Source organism: Cotesia glomerata, linkage group LG1, assembly GCF_020080835.1.
Source record: "Cotesia glomerata isolate CgM1 linkage group LG1, MPM_Cglom_v2.3, whole genome shotgun sequence".
NCBI lineage: Eukaryota > Metazoa > Arthropoda > Insecta > Hymenoptera > Braconidae > Cotesia > Cotesia glomerata.
In genome coordinates, this window is record NC_058158.1 from 36673147 (window position 1) to 36692322 (window position 19176).

At 31.5% G+C, this 19176-nt stretch overlaps 1 protein-coding gene across 6 annotated transcripts in view; it reads right to left on the reverse strand.

Annotated features, from left to right (window-relative positions):
- LOC123273099 (dachshund homolog 2) overlaps positions 1-19176 on the reverse strand; it is a 230557-nt gene that overhangs the window by 180685 nt on the left and 30696 nt on the right. For 3 of the 6 annotated variants that reach the window (XM_044740314.1, XM_044740320.1, XM_044740304.1), the window contains exon 2: positions 8648-8707. The exons of the other annotated variants lie outside the window; for them this stretch is intronic. In XM_044740314.1, the coding sequence (XP_044596249.1) occupies positions 8648-8707 (60 nt within the window). The remainder of the gene's footprint in view (positions 1-8647; positions 8708-19176) is intronic. 6 annotated transcript variants of the gene reach the window in all.

A 19176-nucleotide genomic window follows, 5' to 3' on the forward strand; every position in this document is an offset into this window, starting at 1 on the left:
TTTGTATGCTTTTGAGCTCTTTGAGCTCAAAAGTTTGATAGAAATTTGATAAAACACTATTTTTTGAATTTTCAAATCGCAATAACTTTTGAATGAATAAACCGATTTTCACGTGGTTGGTGGCATTCAATGCAGATTTTTAAGTTTCATAAAGAATCTTCAAGTTTAAATTGATAGAGCAAAAAATTTCGGAGTAATTCCGAAAAAACACTTTTTTCGGTTTTCTTTCGTCAACGATAACTCACGAGCGAATCAACCGATTTTGACCGGACTGGTGGCGATCGACGTAGTTTTTTGATAATAAGAGCTGATTAGTTTTTGGAATTGATCGGTAAAGCCGTTTGAAAGTTATTCCAAAAAAACCACTTTTGAAAAAAATTTTTTTGCGATTTCTCAAAATCTACCGGTCCGAATCGTTCCAAATTATATTCAAAATCTAAGTTTGGTCAAGCCCTTTCAAATGGCACCAAACGCGATCAAATCGGTCAAGCCGTTCAAAAGTTATGAGAGGTTTACATACATCCACACACACACACGCACACACATACACACACACATACACACACACACACACACACACACACACACACACACACACACACACACACACACATACACACACACACACACACACACACACACACACACATGCATACATAATACATACAGACACCATCGCGGGAATAGTCAGGAAAGCTTTCTAGGACCTCGAAACGGCGAGATTCGATGAAAACTCGATTTTCGTAAAACGGGTCGAAAACAATAACTTCCCGATTTTTGAAAATCTTCGATTTTCTTAGCGGGAAGTTAAAAATTTTCAACTACCGCCAAAAAAAAATTTGTTTTTCAAATATTGTTAAAATATATACTTGAACATTCTAGAAGCTTTCAAGAAATAAAATTATTTTCACGAAATTTTTGGAATACACATTTTTGCTCCTGCCTCCCCGAAATTATTATTTCTATCATTAAGGAACAAAAAAATAATTTTTTATCATAAATTCAGGCAGGCACGCGTCTGCTCATATCATCCCCTTTGTTTAATTCCCATCTCGATTTCTCGCTTCTGAACATCCTTTATTGCATTGCTCCTTCCTCACCCCAAAGATTCGAAGTAAGGAGCATTAAGAGCTCCTAGATTTATTTATAACTACATTTATGCGCATGCCACGTAACCCCTTTTGCCTCAGAATTATTGCATTTACTCTCCCAGACTTATTCACTGTCTCCTTCACTCTTATCTCCAAGACAAGACTTAAAGACAAGTTCAACTACATTATCCTGTCCTTATTCCTCACCCTTTCCTCTCCCTCTCCCTCACCCTGTCCCACGGGACTTGTTCGCCTTGTTTCTCTCGGATTCAACTTTAATTTTTATCCCACTCGCAAATTAATTCAGACTCACTCGTCTTACCCAAATTCACAGTCTTGAATTTTAGTAGGTCGTGATGCATAGTCGGGAATCATGAGGGCGACATAATCCCAGTCCAACTTTTCAGGCAACTGTACACACACAAACACATACACATTCTGAAATGACGATGTGTCGCGGGTATGTTGTTGATGTTGATATACATTGCTGGTTAAATGAACGTCTCTTTCCCCCAAAACCTCATCTTACCTCAACTCAACTCAACTCACCTCACCTCTGGATCCTACACACACATAAACACACTTATACACAAACACCCCGAGGCATTCTCTCCTCATTCTACTCACAGACGTGTCTCAGCCGTGTATGTATGGGCTATGTCTAACGAAAATTATTTAGGCTCTGCATCAAGTCTCAGAACAACGCCAGCTCCCATAAGGGATCTAATTTGAATAATTCAACAATAACATCAACGATCCTTACATCTTTATTCAGTCTTGAGTCTTCAATTAAAAACCTAAAATATTTTTTTGTCCTGTTTAATTAAATCCATGAAAAAACTTTCTGATATGGCCAATTTTCATGCCTGATTTGAGACTCAAAGAAGCTCCCTAGACAATTCAAAAAGATTTTTTTCTCAATTTTCAAATTTTTTTATGATAGTTTTCATTTTTACATTATTTATAAATTCTTACTAATTTGGTAACACGACAAAATCTCCCCGGAAAAAATCTCCTCTCTAAAATCTAATTTTAAATTACAATATTATTATCCCTGACAGTTGTGATGGTCTATTTCATATAAATATACACAAAAACCATGATAAAAAGGCAAAACGAGATTTTGATGCGTATTTTGTCGGGGAGATTTTGTCATGGAACCCCAAACTTCTCTCTTATAAGGAGACGATTAAACGATCATTCGCCCTCTGTTGAAGATTTTTAAAACTACATTTAGTCGAAAAAGAAAATATGGGTATATACCAAGTCATATCAGGACATATTAAGCCAGGTATGTCCATATCAAAAAGTTTTTACTCGAAAAAATAATATTCAAGGTTGTACTGAAATTTTATAACACGTTAAGTTTAATTTTGTTTTTTTAAAGCTTCTAAAAAATTTTGAGGACAATAAAATTTTGATTCAGATCAACTAAAAAACACAATGTCTTGAAAATATCCCTTATCACTGAATAGAAGTAAATTGTAGTAATCCCGCTCTAGCTGTATCGGCATTAATTCTCGGGCTCTCTTACCTCAACTTGCCCTCTCCCTCGCAAGGATTCTGTAACCGTCTACCGTCGGCTTTTAACCGGAACAGACGCACCCTGTAATAGGGAAGTTGGAATCCAATCTGCAAGTTTGCAAATTCAATTCGCCCGAGTCTTGCGAAGAGCGCGGAATAGAACGAGCCACCGCCTTTAGCCATCGTCGGCAAGAACATATACTCTTACGTCTATTCCTTCCAGGGGGTGCATAACGCCCTCCTTTTGCTGGACAACGATACACTTTACTTCAAATGCCCACGATGGGTTATACTGTATATCGTGTCCTGAAACTTCACTTCGGCTTCGACTATTGTTGGTTATAAGTTATAACTTATAGCTGTTGTTAACATTTAATTGTCCAATTATCCAAGTTTGATTATTTGTCCCCTCTTTAATGAAAAATTGGAAAATATTTTTTTTTTGGTTTTGACGTAAGTCTGATAAAAACTAACTTGATAAAACTGATGAATAACGAAGTAATACTGATAAAAATTAATTTGTTTCAAGTGAAAAATTTTTGAGTTAAGAGATTTACTTTGAAGACTTGAGCGACCAAAATAATTTTCTTGGATCAAGTATTTTCTCTCTTTAGTGTAATTTCTTAAAAGATGTAGCCGTTTCTTATGAGGTAAGTGTGAGCAATAAGATCTAATTTTTTATAAGATATAAATAAATATTGCTCATTTCTTCTCCAAACAAATAAAAAATTTAAAGCTTAAAGTGTAGTAGAATAATAAAGTCTATTTTCCAAACTTACTCAAATAATTAAATTATAATTAATATATTTCGTATTTTAGATTAATAATCATGTCAATTTAAAAAAAATATTGTGATTATTGATCTTAAATACTGAAGATATTTAAATTGAGGAGCTGAGTTTCAAAAGGGTATCTTTTGATAAATATTCCAATTTTTTTTTTTTTTAATAATCGGGTGCAAAATCCTGAACTCTATTGATATGTTTCATCAAATTTTATGAATTCAAATTTTTTCAGTATAAAAAAAAATAATAAAATTTACGTTTTGGATCAAAAGGAGATCTTTTTGTAAAATTTAATAAATAATTCAAAATTTATTATTATTATTATTATTATTATTATTATTATTATTATTATTATTAAATTATACAAATTTTATTTATATATTTACTATTATTAGAATGTTATTTATGTTTTGATTTTAATTTAAGATTACAAATTATCAAAATTAATATTAATATTAATCGCTTTACCATTGATATTAATTTTTTAAAATAAAAATTCAAAAATTCGAATTTCTATTCCCGCACGCCTCACAAGCGCCACTTGAGGCTAATTTTAATACTAGATTTAAGCGACCTCTGCTACCCTGTTTACAAACTGCATAACCCATTTTTATCCACTTCAGTTTGAATTTATATTGTGATGTTTACTTCTTGTAACTTTCTTCTTATGAATACGACTTAATTTATTTTGTGATAATTCAATTGACGCTGATAAAAGAAAAGTTAAATCAAAACTAAGAATTTAAAAATTTGCTTTATAAATATGAACGAGGCAAATGTGTCATTAAGGTAGTTGTAGCGTGATAGGCATTTAAACAGAAAATTATGAAATTTTTTTTATTGAAAGATAAATATATTAATAATTCACTACCAAAATTTCAGATCAATTGACCGCACGGTTTTTGAGTAATTAATTTTTGAAATTGCATCTTTTACACGTAGCGGTATAGAGAGATGATAAACTTAGTATGAAATCTTTGGCCCACTCGAGTGGTACTATCATTGTTTATTTTACCTAAAGTAATTTCCATCATAGTTAAATTAAGTGGAATTAATGTTTTTGTTAATAGTTCACTCATTTTTATTAATAACTTTATAATTTAAACACAAATCCTGTCACACGAGATTAAATAGCGACGGATTAAATCTACGTATATGTTGAAGTCGTTTACAAGATTCAACTGTCGCTAAATTTTTTTTTTTGCGACTTTTACTCCACTCAGCGGACGTTTGTCGAATTAAAAAATAATTCGACTTATCTATAGCGTATTTTAGCAGCCGTGCAGAAATGTAGAGACAGATAGAGAGAGAAGTTACTTTTCGATACTAGTACGAGGTAAATTAACTAAACTATAGAGTGTCAGAAATCGTATTCTTTGCGCCCTCTGTGTATTACTTGAAAATCCAACTTTCACGGTTGATATGTCAAAAAGGTACTTTTTTTTATCACTTTGGATCAGAAGGGTACTTTTTTTTATCACCTTGAATCAAAAGGGTACTTTTTTAGAAATTCGGATCAAAAGGGCACTTTTTCTAAATTCAACTAATAACAACACTGAGAATTATAAAGGTTTTTTCATAAAAATTAAATTACGTCTTTATCGACACGAGCGATATGCATGAGAATAAAAAAAATTGATAAAAAAATTTATAGTTTAAAGTAAACAGTTTTTTACTTGTATTGAAAAAAAACTAAAAAATAAAAAGATACCCTTTTGAAAATCAGCTCCTCAATTATAGTTTAATTATTTAATTTTGTTAAAATAGGCCAAAATTATCCAACTATGGTAAAATAAAGCCTAATTGTTACAGTGCAAAAAATTTTTAATGTGCCTAATTTTTGTTTATAATTAAATTGGATATTTTTCATTTTGTCACAAATATCCCTAAGCTAAGCTTTATGACCCAACAGTACCTTGGCACTGATTTTAGAGAACACCGATAAATGATCTATCTGAAGCAATTAAATGACTCAAAAATATTCTGAAGTAAATCTTGCTAACAGTTTATCATCATCAGTGGCGCAAAGAGGAAACATTTGGAGAAATATATTAATAAAAAAACAATAAAATGATTCTCACGCTTGAAGAAAAAAATATAAAGAGCAATTAAAGTATCAAGTAAAGACTTGTTTATGCATCGTGATAAAGAGTAAGTCACGCACTTATTCCCTCACGAACTAAATAACAGCCTAACATATCATATAATATACATACATATGCATATTTAAAAATTACAACAACAACAATAACATTAACAATAAAATAATGCAACTAAACGCATATCAGGTTAAAAAAAAAAGCGATGGTTATGGTTAAGCTCGCGGTAGCAACCCCCCTGGCAATAATACGATTTTAATTGTAATGTCGCTAACATTTGTGTCAGCACGAAAACAAGAACTAGCCCGCGGGCCCGCCCACATCGTGGATATTTATGTGCCAACGTGTCTAATTTATCACTGTTTAATATCAACAGACTAAGTCCTTCCTCTCAGTTCTACTCTCGGTGGAGAGCAAGTAAAGATATACCACCTAGACTACATCTTAACTTTCTTACTTTCGTCCTCACCTTGTCGTTTTATACACAGTGATATACTGTCTTGATATTACGCTTTCGGTAAATCCTTAACCGTTGATGCACGTGCTTGCCCATCTGTGGAATCTCGTGCTTTCGTCGGTTAATCCGCCGAGGTTTTATTTTCTTTTTCATTAAAAATAATAACAAGATACACTAGAGAAAATAAAATGGAAAAAATACTTTTGTTGAAATTTATATAAGTTACAGTTGAAAAAAAAATCCAATAGGAATTCAAATCCTTTAAAAAATTTTTTCACTGTTAAAAAAAATTAACTTTATTTAAGAAAAAGAAGCATTACTGAAAGAAGAATTTATTAAATATCTCAGCTCAAGATATATACTCTTGTGATTTTTTTATCAATGTATAAAAATTTTAAATCAAATTTCTGCACTAAACGTCAAAACTACGAATTAATTTTTTATAAAAATTTTAATCTTCTGTAAAAAAAAGTTTTTTGCCATGAAAGACGTGCTAATTTCGACACAAAATGAAATTTGGCAGCGATATTAATAAATCTGAAGAAAAAGCATCAATACAAGTTGGTATAGTTGAAACAAATATGTCTAAGTTATATATTGTTGGAAAAGAAATAAAAGCAAGGACAAATCAGAAGCTGGGTATGAGAAAGCTCTTCGGGTTCTTTTCATATAATTCCCTTTATATACGAATTTTGATTCTCGAGCACGGTACTTTTCGATGGATGCTCACTCGATATGATACAGATACGACGATATGACACAGAATTCTGGGGATCTAGATAAAAGAAACGAGTGGGTAGGACGTGACGAGACAATAGATCACCGGTCCACTAGCTATAATACAATCGCATCAGCATCTCCACCTTGTATTGTTTGTTCGGCTTTGATATCGAGGCCACAAGCTCGCAGATCATCCCTGTACCGCGAGCACGATATACACCGCATACGAGATGATCCGTAGACGATCATCATGCACCCAAAGATCTTATATATTATATAATATGTGATATATATTATATTCCCACTTCCCACTCCTCACTTCCTCTCGTACACTTTTTGTTTTATCACACTTTTTATTGTTACTGTTCTATTCAGTTGTTGTGTTTTTATTATCCATTCTCATCCGCTTTGTATCACTGTCTGGCAAAAGGGTGGCGTTTCTCGGCAACACACGTTCCACTTTATCTCTTCCGTACACCGTGTGAGAGATCGTCCCTCCTCAGCCTATATGTATATGTATACTATTATGTTGTATATAGTAGTGCTTGCTGGCTGTGCCTCGAGTTAAGTCACTTGAATATATGCTACCGTTCATCACCATAATTAAGCAATTATTTTTATTCTATCATAAACAATGTATTAAAGATAATGATATTTAACTGTATTCTCATATCTAAATATATTCTATTTTATTTCTAACATGGCTAATTCACAGTCGAGATAAATTAGCCACCTTTATCAATGATTAATTGTTTTATGCTAATGAATATTAATTATATTGTTGCTATTTATATACTATGTATTTATTTGAGCTTTTAAAGATAACGCTAAGTATGTCTTATTATTGCATTACTGAGTAATCATTATATATTTATCAAGGAAACAAATTATGTGAAAATTACAAGAATGGAAATTTTTAAATTATGAGGTGGTCCATCTTATCTTAATCTGACTACAGTCATTTTTTTTGAAAATTATTTTTTTCAATCACTAGAAAAAGATTTTTTTTTTAACTCTATAAATTCTCCTCGAGAAAAAAAAAAAAAAAAAAAATTTACATCCAAATATTCAATTTTCTATTTTTCATTTAAATAAGTTAAGAAAAAATTTTGTTGAACTTTAAAATTTTATACCTTGTCTTACAAGTAGCGTACCCACAAGCATTGTATATATTTTTTGAAGAAATTAAACCCTCTAACAAAAATATATCTTATGATTTTTCAATAAATTCACTTTTTTAAGAGTTATTACAGGTTAAAGTTAGAGATATTCTAAATTATCAGATTTTCTTCAATTCCCTTCTTTTTTTTATCAATATTTTAATATAAATGACTGGCTATTATATTTTAAATACCTCGCGTTTTTCGACATATTTTATACTTGATATTGCCAACATTGAAATAAGTAATAGAACTCTAATTAATCACTTTTCCATATAATATTAAAAGTAAAATAATGTTTTTTATCACAATAATAAATAAATTTTACAGATCGATATTTATTGAAGACAAATTAATATGTACTTGTCAAAACTTAAACAAAAAATTTATTAACTCAATAAAAATTTCTTAAGTCTGCCTGAGTCTGAGAATGATTTCTTTATTCTTCGATATTTATTTCTGTCTATCTGTTAACACTCTGAAAATATACATACAACACCTTTAATGCTGATCGCGTTGTGCAGATATATATCGTGTTACCTGATTGACTACTTCCTGCATTCGAACACTCGACAGTTAAGTATGCCTACACATTAATGTGCACGGATACTTACTCTATATTTATTGGACATTAAACTTAGCGAGTGATATCGCTGACAATTGAAGCGAAAAATATCGAGTCTAGTTGAATGTTAGTTTACAGCAATAAAAAACAAAACAATATCTTTCTGTTAGCGATTAGAATAAGTGATTTATATTGATATTTATATATATATTTATGTATATGTATATATATTTTATTTGAACATACCATCTATGTGAAATTTTGTTTGTAGCGAGAGAGAAAATGTTACTTGACGGTGATGCATACCTGGAACAAAAATCAAAATAATAAAAAATAATAATGAAATAATGCGAATAATTTTTAATGCCAGATTGATGGTAATTTGAATTGTCAAGGAATTATTATTATATTATATTGTATTATATTATTATGGTATATAGGTTTTGAAATAGTATAAAAGCCAGCAATAACTACAGCCAGTTAAACGTTTGTGGAATAAAATTGCCAGTGAAAGCTAAATTGGTTTTACACGTACACGCAGACTCGAGAAATAGCCTCAAAGAATTTTAGCTTATACTGAATAAGAATGTGCAAAAACTTTAAAAAGAAGCGAAGAAATAAATTAAGAAAAATAAAATAAAAAATAAACAAAAGTAGGAACAAAAATTTACAACCAAGTTGCTCGACAAAATTTATCTTCTTTTCATTCAAATTATTTGGCCTCATCACGCATTTATGTATTCCTATCCGTGATCCGTGATATTGCGCTTTTTAAACCAACCATCTTTTTATTCTCACTTTCGTCAGATTTATATTTATTAAGACCCCCAGCGGCTTGTATTAGTCACATAAATTAACGTCAAACAGACAAGACAAGACAAGAACACGCAGAATTATTTCTTACTCCAGTTACTGAGACACAAATAACCGTAATTAAACTATTAGTGTCAGCATATTTTTAAAAACTTACACTCAATATTATTATTATTATTATTATTATTATTATTATTATTATCATTATCTTGCCGTGGAACTTTCACTAAGTAATTTAATCGGTAAATAAAATCGCATTTAAAAAATACTAATCTGGCCCCCAACAATGCGTCCAAGCTGAAAAGTTTCGAATAATTGGACTTGAAGTATTTTTTAATCGCCAGTACTCGATTAAAATCCGATGCCGATGGACATAACAGCGGATCTCCGTTAAATAAAAGAGATAAACATTTTTTTATTTTTCGACTTTTATCCTAAGCGTGATTTTAATCAACCCCAGCGCTCTTTGACGCTTCCCCACCTGAAACACGGACTCGCGCCCCAACCATTTAAATTCCTACGGTTAATTACACAGATTTTCGATCAGATGAATCATACATCCCCTAGGCCGTCTCAATGGAATTTTTACGTTTGCATTCGATAACTGTACTCGATGAATTTTTGCGTATGCACACAAACAATGCACCTATTTTATAAATTATTTCTATACATTTCGGGTTCTATTTACATCGAAATATTGTTTCAATTCTATTCATTCCCGAACAAAACATCACTATAATTATTTCAACATCAATTGGATATATTTCGGATGAATTTTTTAGTTAAGCATTGTTTTCCATCAGTATTAATTATTCAATGCTATTTGAATTTGTACAACCCTTGTCAGATCACATCACGAAATATAGATGAATTTATATAATATTTTGACTGGCTTGTGGGTATTTTCCGAAAAACGGGGGTAAAAATTTTAATAACATTGCATCAGCTATTGTTATATAACAATAGTTGGTTATAAATGTCAATCTTAATGAATTAATATAATTATTTTGTAAAAAAATTGACATAGTAATAAAATAATTTACGATTTTTATGAATTATGGATTTTTTTTTTTTTTTAAGAGATTGATTACATTTAAATCCAAGTATAAAAATTTATAATAACCATAATTAATCCAGTTATATGTAAGTGAAAAAGAATAAAGTTCACCCTCGAGTAACTTTAAGCCGAATTTAAAGAATCTAATCTTTTTACGGTAAATAAAAAAGGGTTGCTTCTCACGTGACACCTGGAACCTTGGAAGCGGGTAAAGTAAAAAATTAACTCCGACACCCCCTAAATACTTAATTCCATGGCTGCTAATTGGACAGTTTTATTAAGGGATGCATATTTCAGATGCCGTTTTTATTATGTCCAATGGGAACCAAAGGAATTAAATATAACCCCGGTATTTTTTCCACGACGGTGTACTATTTGTATTTTTATACTGAAAATATAATAAACGAAGAGCTCTAGACTGGGGTGGGCTTTAAAAAAAATTACATTTCAACCCTTCAAAAAATATTAGCACGATAAAATAAGATACTGTAACCCTTTTCGGCCTGTGGCGAAACGCGTTTCTATCTATTGTTAAGCGGGATTAAAAGCACGAAAGTGTAATTTTCGAGGTTAAAGAAGAGATTTACTTTATCTTTTTTTCCTTCGTTCTTTCTTTATTATTATTTTATCAAGAAGAGCACAAAACCACTTTTGTTCCATTACATCTTTCTCATCCTGTATATGGCATTAGACGGTTTTTCATTTCCAACTTAACAGTTTCTCCCTCAGAGCCCAGAGATCTAAATTTCGTAACACGAAAACGTAAGCGCTGAGAGACAGTATATAAATTTTAATAAGCCCCATTCTGGCAACCCTTTGAGCCAACTGAAATTAACGAATTAAAAGTTTCTCTCGTTTCCATCTCCATTCGCACAGACCGCCTCGGATTCTCTTGTCGTGTTTTTCATCGCCTAACTTCTTTTACATCTTCAACTTGTCTTACAGACTACCCATCGGCACCTTTAGTGCTCTCACGGTTGACATTCCAACTCGAATCTCATCCAATAGTCTAAAACTTTTGTCGTTTCCTAATATAATATATTTTTCACGACTTGGAAACTTTTCACGAAAAAAAATGAAAAATCAGGAGTGAATTTGTACTCCCGTCATTCAGAGTACCAGAGTGAAGAAATAAAATTAACTAATACTTTAAAAAATTCATCCCAAGTTTAAGTTTTTAAATATCAATTAAATTTTTCCAAAAAAATTGACTTTTTTGGAACGTTGAACCAAATTTTGATAAAGATTATTTTATATTAAGTTTTGTTGATAAATCCTGTCGTAAAAAATAAAAAATACTAAATTATTAAAATTACTACGGTTAATCAAATAAAATAAACTACTTTAATGTTATGCAAATTAATTGAAAAATAGAAATTTCTAGAATTTCTCAAAAAAATGTTCCTTGTAAAAATTGAAAAAAAATTTTGATGCAATTTATTTTAAAGATGGAAATTTATTTGTTATATAAAACTAAGAAAAAATGTTATTTTAATTTTTTAAATCTCTAAGTACGCATTTTCTAATTTTTAAAGAAGAAACAACTATTCTTTAATGAAATGATTTAATAAATATGTAAGCACGTAAGCACGATAATAACAACAACTACCATATACTATTCATATTGTAGAGCGACTAGGAGTAACACGAAGAAATTTCATCCCTCTACCTCAAAGTTTACTTGCTAGGACACAACATGGCGGGGAAGCAAGAGGGTGGATTTCTAGTCGAGACTTGAGGAACTTGGTAACTCGGTAACGTGTTCTCGTTAACGTTCGACAGACGACCCCTCGAGTGCATATCGACAGGGGTAAGGAATGAGGAATTATAGTATACTATGTAGTGTGAGCATAACGGAGTATTATATCGTATCTTCTTCTCTTGGTTGTATCACGGTGTATGTATGATGATGATGATGATGATGATGATAATAGTGTAAACTGTAAACTGTACACAATGTGTGTTGGCATGTGTGTATATATATGTATGAGTATTTAGATATGTAGAGAAGAAGGAATGAGAAAAGGTTGAGCACGAGTAACCGAGTAAGATTTCAATTAAAACAACCCCCTGGTACGCGGGAGGATTAGCGAAACCAATCCAGGAAGATTGTCTTCCCTACGAGAAACTAAGAAACCCCTAGTAGTTTGTGCCTCTGCATAAATATCAATGTTAATTACCTGAGGAATGTCTTCTTTATTAACGTGATAACAGTTTTCGATTTTTTAATATCATTTGCACTCACGAAAATTTGGTAGAATTCTTTTATTTCGATTTTAACTTAACAATATATTGATAAAAAAATTATTTTAATTCAAGAGAAAAAATCTTGAACAAAAAAAAATTATGTTTGGAGCAAAATTTTTGAATGAGTCGGGTAGGTTTCCCAAAAAGTTAAAAAAAAAAACACCAAAAATTTCTTATAAATTGAACTTTGGCCTGAAATAACTTTTGAATGAGTAAATTTATCAAAAAATTATTAAAAACTTTTTTTATAGATCATTTGATTCAAAATATAGGCACTTTTTTTTTAATCAGTCGAATCAATAGATCCACATAAATCGATCAAACTGATAAACGTGTATTAAATGATAGTCAAAATTGTTGTCAATAAAATTAAAAAGTTCTTAAATTAAAAACAGGTTAGAAAAATTTTTAACTCGACAAATTTTGATGCAATTATAAAATAAATATAAATTTATATGAAAATATCTTTCTTTGAAAATTTTCCAAAACCAAATCGACGCAAGAAGTTTAAATAGAGGTTTTGATGTGTTTTTAAAATAATAATGATAAATTAACGGGACATCAAAGAGTTGGTATGATACAAGGGATAATGGAGAGTAGAAGAGTAGGTTTCAAGACAAGAGAAAGTGGAGAAATGGAATCATACTACGAAATCATAATTAACGAAATTATGTCGGAGTAACTCGATAGGCTCTGCTCAATGTGATGGGGAAGTGGTGAAGTGGTAGGTTGTGGGGTGCGTGGGCTGTGGGTTGTGTCTAAGAAGAGTAGCGAACCGGTGAAGGGTTGTTGGTGAGGTTACACGGAGTGAGAGTGAGCAAGACGTGCCAATGCGAATACAAATGCGAATAAGAGTACGATACCGAGTTGAGAGTAAAGTTGAGTAGTCTATACGCTCACATGCTAGTATGAACAGCGAAATTGAACGCTTACGTAATCTTATACTACGCCGGGGGAGAGATTGCGTTGAGCTTGAAAAGGTTTTAATTATAGTTATCGGAATTCGCGTGAAGCTTAACTAAATTACGAGACTTTAATTGTGGTCAGGCTGCTTTTTAAATATTTATTTTCATTTTAAATACATATTCAATCCTTTAAATCGTATAATTATTCAATATATTGTAATTAAATTGTCAGTAATGATATTTCACGTTTATTAATTAGAGACTTGTTCTATTTTCTCGTAAAATCAATTATAGAACCGTATTATTATATTTTTGTTGGTGTATTGCTTCTATGTAATCTAAATTTTTTCCGTACAGACACCCATATATGTCGTGATAGCTCTTTAGAAATCGTATTTATTCAACACACCTACAAGAGGTAAAGATTCAACCCTTAGTGACAGGAAAATAATTCCCTAAAATTTTATATAATTTCTGTAAATTGACGATAAAAAATAGAAGGTATAACAAAATTTATTAAATTAAAAACTTTTCAAAAAAAAATTTAATTGTTTTATAAAAAATATTCCATTTTTCTGTACTTTAAATAATTGGATAGAGTTTTGATTTAAAATTTTTGAGTTTGAAGAAATTTTTAAAAATGAATCTAAAATTTTCTGATGTTAATTATTAATCTCAACTAAGATTTTGAAAACGATACATTTTTTCACGTATCATAGTCAAACATCAAAATTTAAAATCACACATTTTAGTTAGACATGTTAGATATGTTCCTGAATTGCGACTAAAAAAAAAAAAATGTCTTTGTGAGATGTATCTATTTCTTTTATTTGGATTAAGTGAAAGGTGTTTCTTTCGACACCCCACGGATCTTGAGAATGAAGAATGCTGCAATAGATCTTCACGGGCGCGTAAAATCCCGCGTAGGGTGTACAGAAGATGAAGCAAAAGGGAGAAAAATCCTCGAAATCTCAACAACTTTTACGGTCGAGGGCTCGAGTAAGGGCGTATCGAGTTACACCACCAGCGAAATAGAGAAGAATACATCGGAGGCACTGCTTGTGGACAGTGTACCAAAAGAATGTGTCTGGGTGGATGCAGTCGATCAAAGAGTTATAGGTGATTCAAGATCAGCAGAAGCCGAAAATTTTCAGTTACTAAATAAGATACATCTGGATCGGTATTGTGCCTCGTGTGATAGACAGAGAAGACGACAATGTCGGAGCCAAGAGGGCGTTAACAGAACTTTAATGGAGATCTTAGATAAAAACGTTTTTTAGCCGAACGGTGAAAGACCTCTTTGACGGATTACGCCCAAATCGTATCTATCTTCGCTGTATGGGATAAAGAAGAAGCAATGCTACCTGAAGGAGTAAAAGAGGATGACGGGTAACCGAACGCTAAGTGTTATTATACCCTAACAATTTTATCCTCAGCATCGTTCCGTGCCCAAGATATAATAGTGGGACTACAAGATTTAAACACCAAGCAAGATTTGAAGCTAGCTTTTCACGGAGACTATCCAAGTTTACATCCATTAGACGTATTATCTATGATTTCAGAATAGATACTGCTATTTAGAAATGAATATAGATACTTTTTCATTACTATTGATGCCGACTTATCTGTTGCACGATCTTCCCTTGTTAAATGTCAAAAGATCATACTTTTACAGAACATACATGCTCTTTCTCCATTTTATAAAATTATATAACTATTTATAGACGCATTCGATTCAAAGTCTCTATTTAGGAATTCACCTTACATTTTATTACACAGTCATGTTATCGCTTTGTAAATCTGATACTTAAGTTTTTGCGAAACAGCAATAATTAATTATTTGAAAATTACGATCAAAACATTTTTTTTATATGGCCATGTGTAGCATGATCTGATCATAAATGGCTATTTTTTACAAATTTTCATTTTTTCTAAAAATTTTTACGTCAACTAATTTATATTATTAAGTAAAAATTCGTTTAGACGTTGGATGAACCATAAAGCCTCAAATTAAACGCTCTTGTAGCGAGACAATTTAGCAATCGTGCGCTCTCTGTCGGAGATTTTCAACACTATCTTTGATTGAAAAATTATACATGGGCGCATATGACCATATAGGCATATCAAATCATATTAGGACATGTTAAGCCAGGTAAGGCCATATATGTCATGATACAGACATACATGGTTTGAAATGATCAAATTTATATACCAGGTCATATTTATATCAAGTGATATACAAGCATATCAGGCCATATCAAAATTTATATACGGCCAAGTCAGAAAATTATTTTAATGAAAAATTGTTTTGCTTAATTATTCAAAATGCAGGAATCATATAGAATGTAAAATTTTTTCATAACACTCCTTGACTTAATAAAAAATCATCTCCATATAAATTATTGAATGAAACCTCTTCATCTTTTGAATGTCAGTATCGGAGTCATACACTGATAAAAAAATTAGAAAAACGGTTGACCCTGAAGGCCATCCCTGCAACTTCCCGCTAATTCCATACCTAGGCGCTTAAAATTGCACTTATGACGTTTTTGAGCCCTTCGAGCTCAAAAATACAATTTATGTGTTATTTTGAGCTCTCCAAGCTCAAAGAGATAGCTATGCTACGCTTTTGAGCTCTTCGAGCTCAAAAGTCTTATCAAAATTCGATTAAACACGATTTTTCTAATTTTCAAACTGCTGTAACTTTTTAATAAATCAACTGATTTTCACGCAGTAGGCGGCGATCGATGTGGTTTTTTGAGTTCTATAAAAAATGTAGGACAAAAAAATTGATCTGATGAAAAATTTCGGAGTTATTACAAAAAAACACTTTTTTCGATTTTTTTCGACAACGATATCTCACGATCGCATCAACCGATTCTGACGCTCTATGTGGTGATCGATGCGGGTTTTCAAGGTTAAGAGCTGATTAGTTTTTAAAGTTGATCGGTTCAGCTAATTCGGAGATATTTAAAAAAAATGAAAAAAAAAAACAACTTTTTTTGTCACTTTTTTTGCAATTTCTCGGAATCTACTGGTCCGAATCGGTTCCAACTTACGGGAAATTTAAGTTTGGCGAAGCCCTTTCGAATGACACCAACCAGTTCAAAAGTTACGAGAGGTTTACACACACACACACACACACACACACACACACACACACACACACACACACACACACACACACCGACGTACCGACGTACAGACGTACGGACATCATCGTGAAAATAGTCAGGAAAGCTTCCTAGGATCTCGAAACGTCGAGATTCGATGAAAACTCGATTTTCGTAAAACGGGGTAAAACCAATAACTTCCCGATTTTTGAAAATTTTCAATTTTCTTAGCAGCAAGTTAAAAATTAACTTGACTCAAGAGCCAAAATCTTAAACCAAGAACACTATTTTGAAGAAAATGATTTTCTTGACTCAAGAGAATAAATTCTTGAGACAAGAAAAATTTACTTAAATCAAGAATAATGTCTTGACTTAAGAACTCATTCTCTTGACTCAAGAAACTCATTTTTTTCAAAATGAGTTTCTTGGTTCAAGATTTTGGCTCTTGAGTCAAGTTAGCTTTTTTATCAGTGTACTATAGTTAAGGAGCCGGTGGGAATTTAGGTATGCGATCTGCTCATTGCTGCCGATTACACAGAATGAAGTTTACGTCGGTACGATACTAGTAAAGTACTTCATAAATCTAGATAGCTCTGCGTTTGTGAAGAGTCGAATTTTTAAATTACAAAAAAAAAAACAGCTCTTGTAAACAATGTGTTCATGTCTGCAAATTGTAACACGTAAACTTCAAATAAATTTTAAGTCACTCATACAAGTTGCAGACACTGAAATTTTATTTTTTTTATTATTTAGAATTTCTTAATCGCGAAAAAAAATAATGAATTAAATGATGTGGTCATCCATATAGTTTTTTCTATGTCATCGTTATGATGGTTAATAACTATAAATGAAGTTTGCAGACATTTTTGATGCTGGGTTTTCAACTTAACGCTAAGAAAGTCGAAGATTTTCAAAAATCGGGAAGTTATTGGTTTTACCCCGTTTTGCAAAAATTGAGTTTTTACTAGATCTGTACATCTGTACGTCAGTACGTCTGTACGTCGGTGTGTGTGTGTGTGTGTGTGTGTGTGTGTGTGTGTGTGTGTGTGTGTAAACCTCTTATAACTTTTGAACGGCTCGGCCGATCGGATTGATAGGTGGCGATCCAAAGAGTATTATTGCCATTAAATTTCGTGAGAATTTGAATCGATTCGGTTCGCTAGAATCTCAAAAATAAAATTTCCAAAAAATCGTTTTCTTAGAATAACTTCAAAATGGCTCCATCGATCACTTCCAAAAACTATTCCGCTCTTAAGTTTAAAAAACCACGTCGATTGCCACCAGTGTGTGCCTTTAGGGATGGCCTTTAGGGTCAACCGTTTTCCATATTTTTTTGAAAAAAACAAAACGACTTTTGATTGATTCATCTTTTAATCTTTCTGTTTTTCCTTTACTTCAACGTCTTCCATACAAGGGGGGTCAGCAAATTCAGTTCCTTCATCCATCCAACTTTATACTACAAGGTTACTATATACAGATCTAAATATGCCGCCACCACGCGGATAAAATATTAAGTTTTATCTGGCGGGATCAATTTCGAAATTTTTCACTCAAAAATATCTACAACGTTACAATATAAACTGAAAAAGTCTGGCTTATATATTTTTATATTTTTTAGGCATAAACCAACCAATTAGTCAAGTTGCAGATATGAACAAATAATTTGATTGAATTATTTTTTTTTGCATTTTAAAAAATTGATAACTTTTAATTTCAAAAAAATTAAGGCTGCAGAAATTGATATTTATGATTTTAAAAATCAGAAGTAAATTATTATCAAAGTTTGCAAAATGAACACATCATTTGTTTGCATTTAAGCAATTAATTTAAAAACAAAAATTGATAACTTATTGATGCAGAAATGAACATGTCTAGGACCCCCACGGAAAAAATATGTATCCTAGAATATATGCTGGGAATATATCCTAGTATATATTCAAGGATATATGCTGAGTATAAGAAAATTCGCCGAAAAATTTATCTTAGGATATATTCTAGAATATATCCTCCGATATATCCTATGATATATTCTAGTATATATCCTAGAATATATCTTAGAATATATCTTAGTGCAACTCAAACTGCAGAAATGAATTTTTCAGTTTGACTTACTGAAAAGTAACTAATTTATCACTTCTGCACGATGAGCAGATCATTTAAAAAAAAGTGCCACTAGCTCTCTAACTACACGGAAAAAAAAATTTCGTTCTGGTAACCTAACTGTAGAGTTACCACAACTATACACAGTTTACTATTCGTTGTAGAGTTACAGTAACATAATGTTATTTAGTTCTGATAACTCAATGTTGTTGAGCTCTCAGAGCTCTACAGGATTGTTCTCAGAGCCAAACGGTATAGTTGGGAGCGCCTTACGTTGCGCAGTAGTGGAGTGCGCTGACATATTTCATAACTTTCTAAAATAACAAACAGAATTATTTTGTTACTTATGTTATTTATGGTTTTTCAAGGTTCATTTGCAGTGACTGTTAATTTAATTTATTAGTTGAATATATTGTGATAAGTAATAAGTTATCTGAATACATTAAAAAGACTTAAAAAGACCCCATTTAACACAAAATAAAATTTGTTTTCGTTTATTTATCATTTCTTGTGCATATACGGTAGTGATTTTATGTCCAA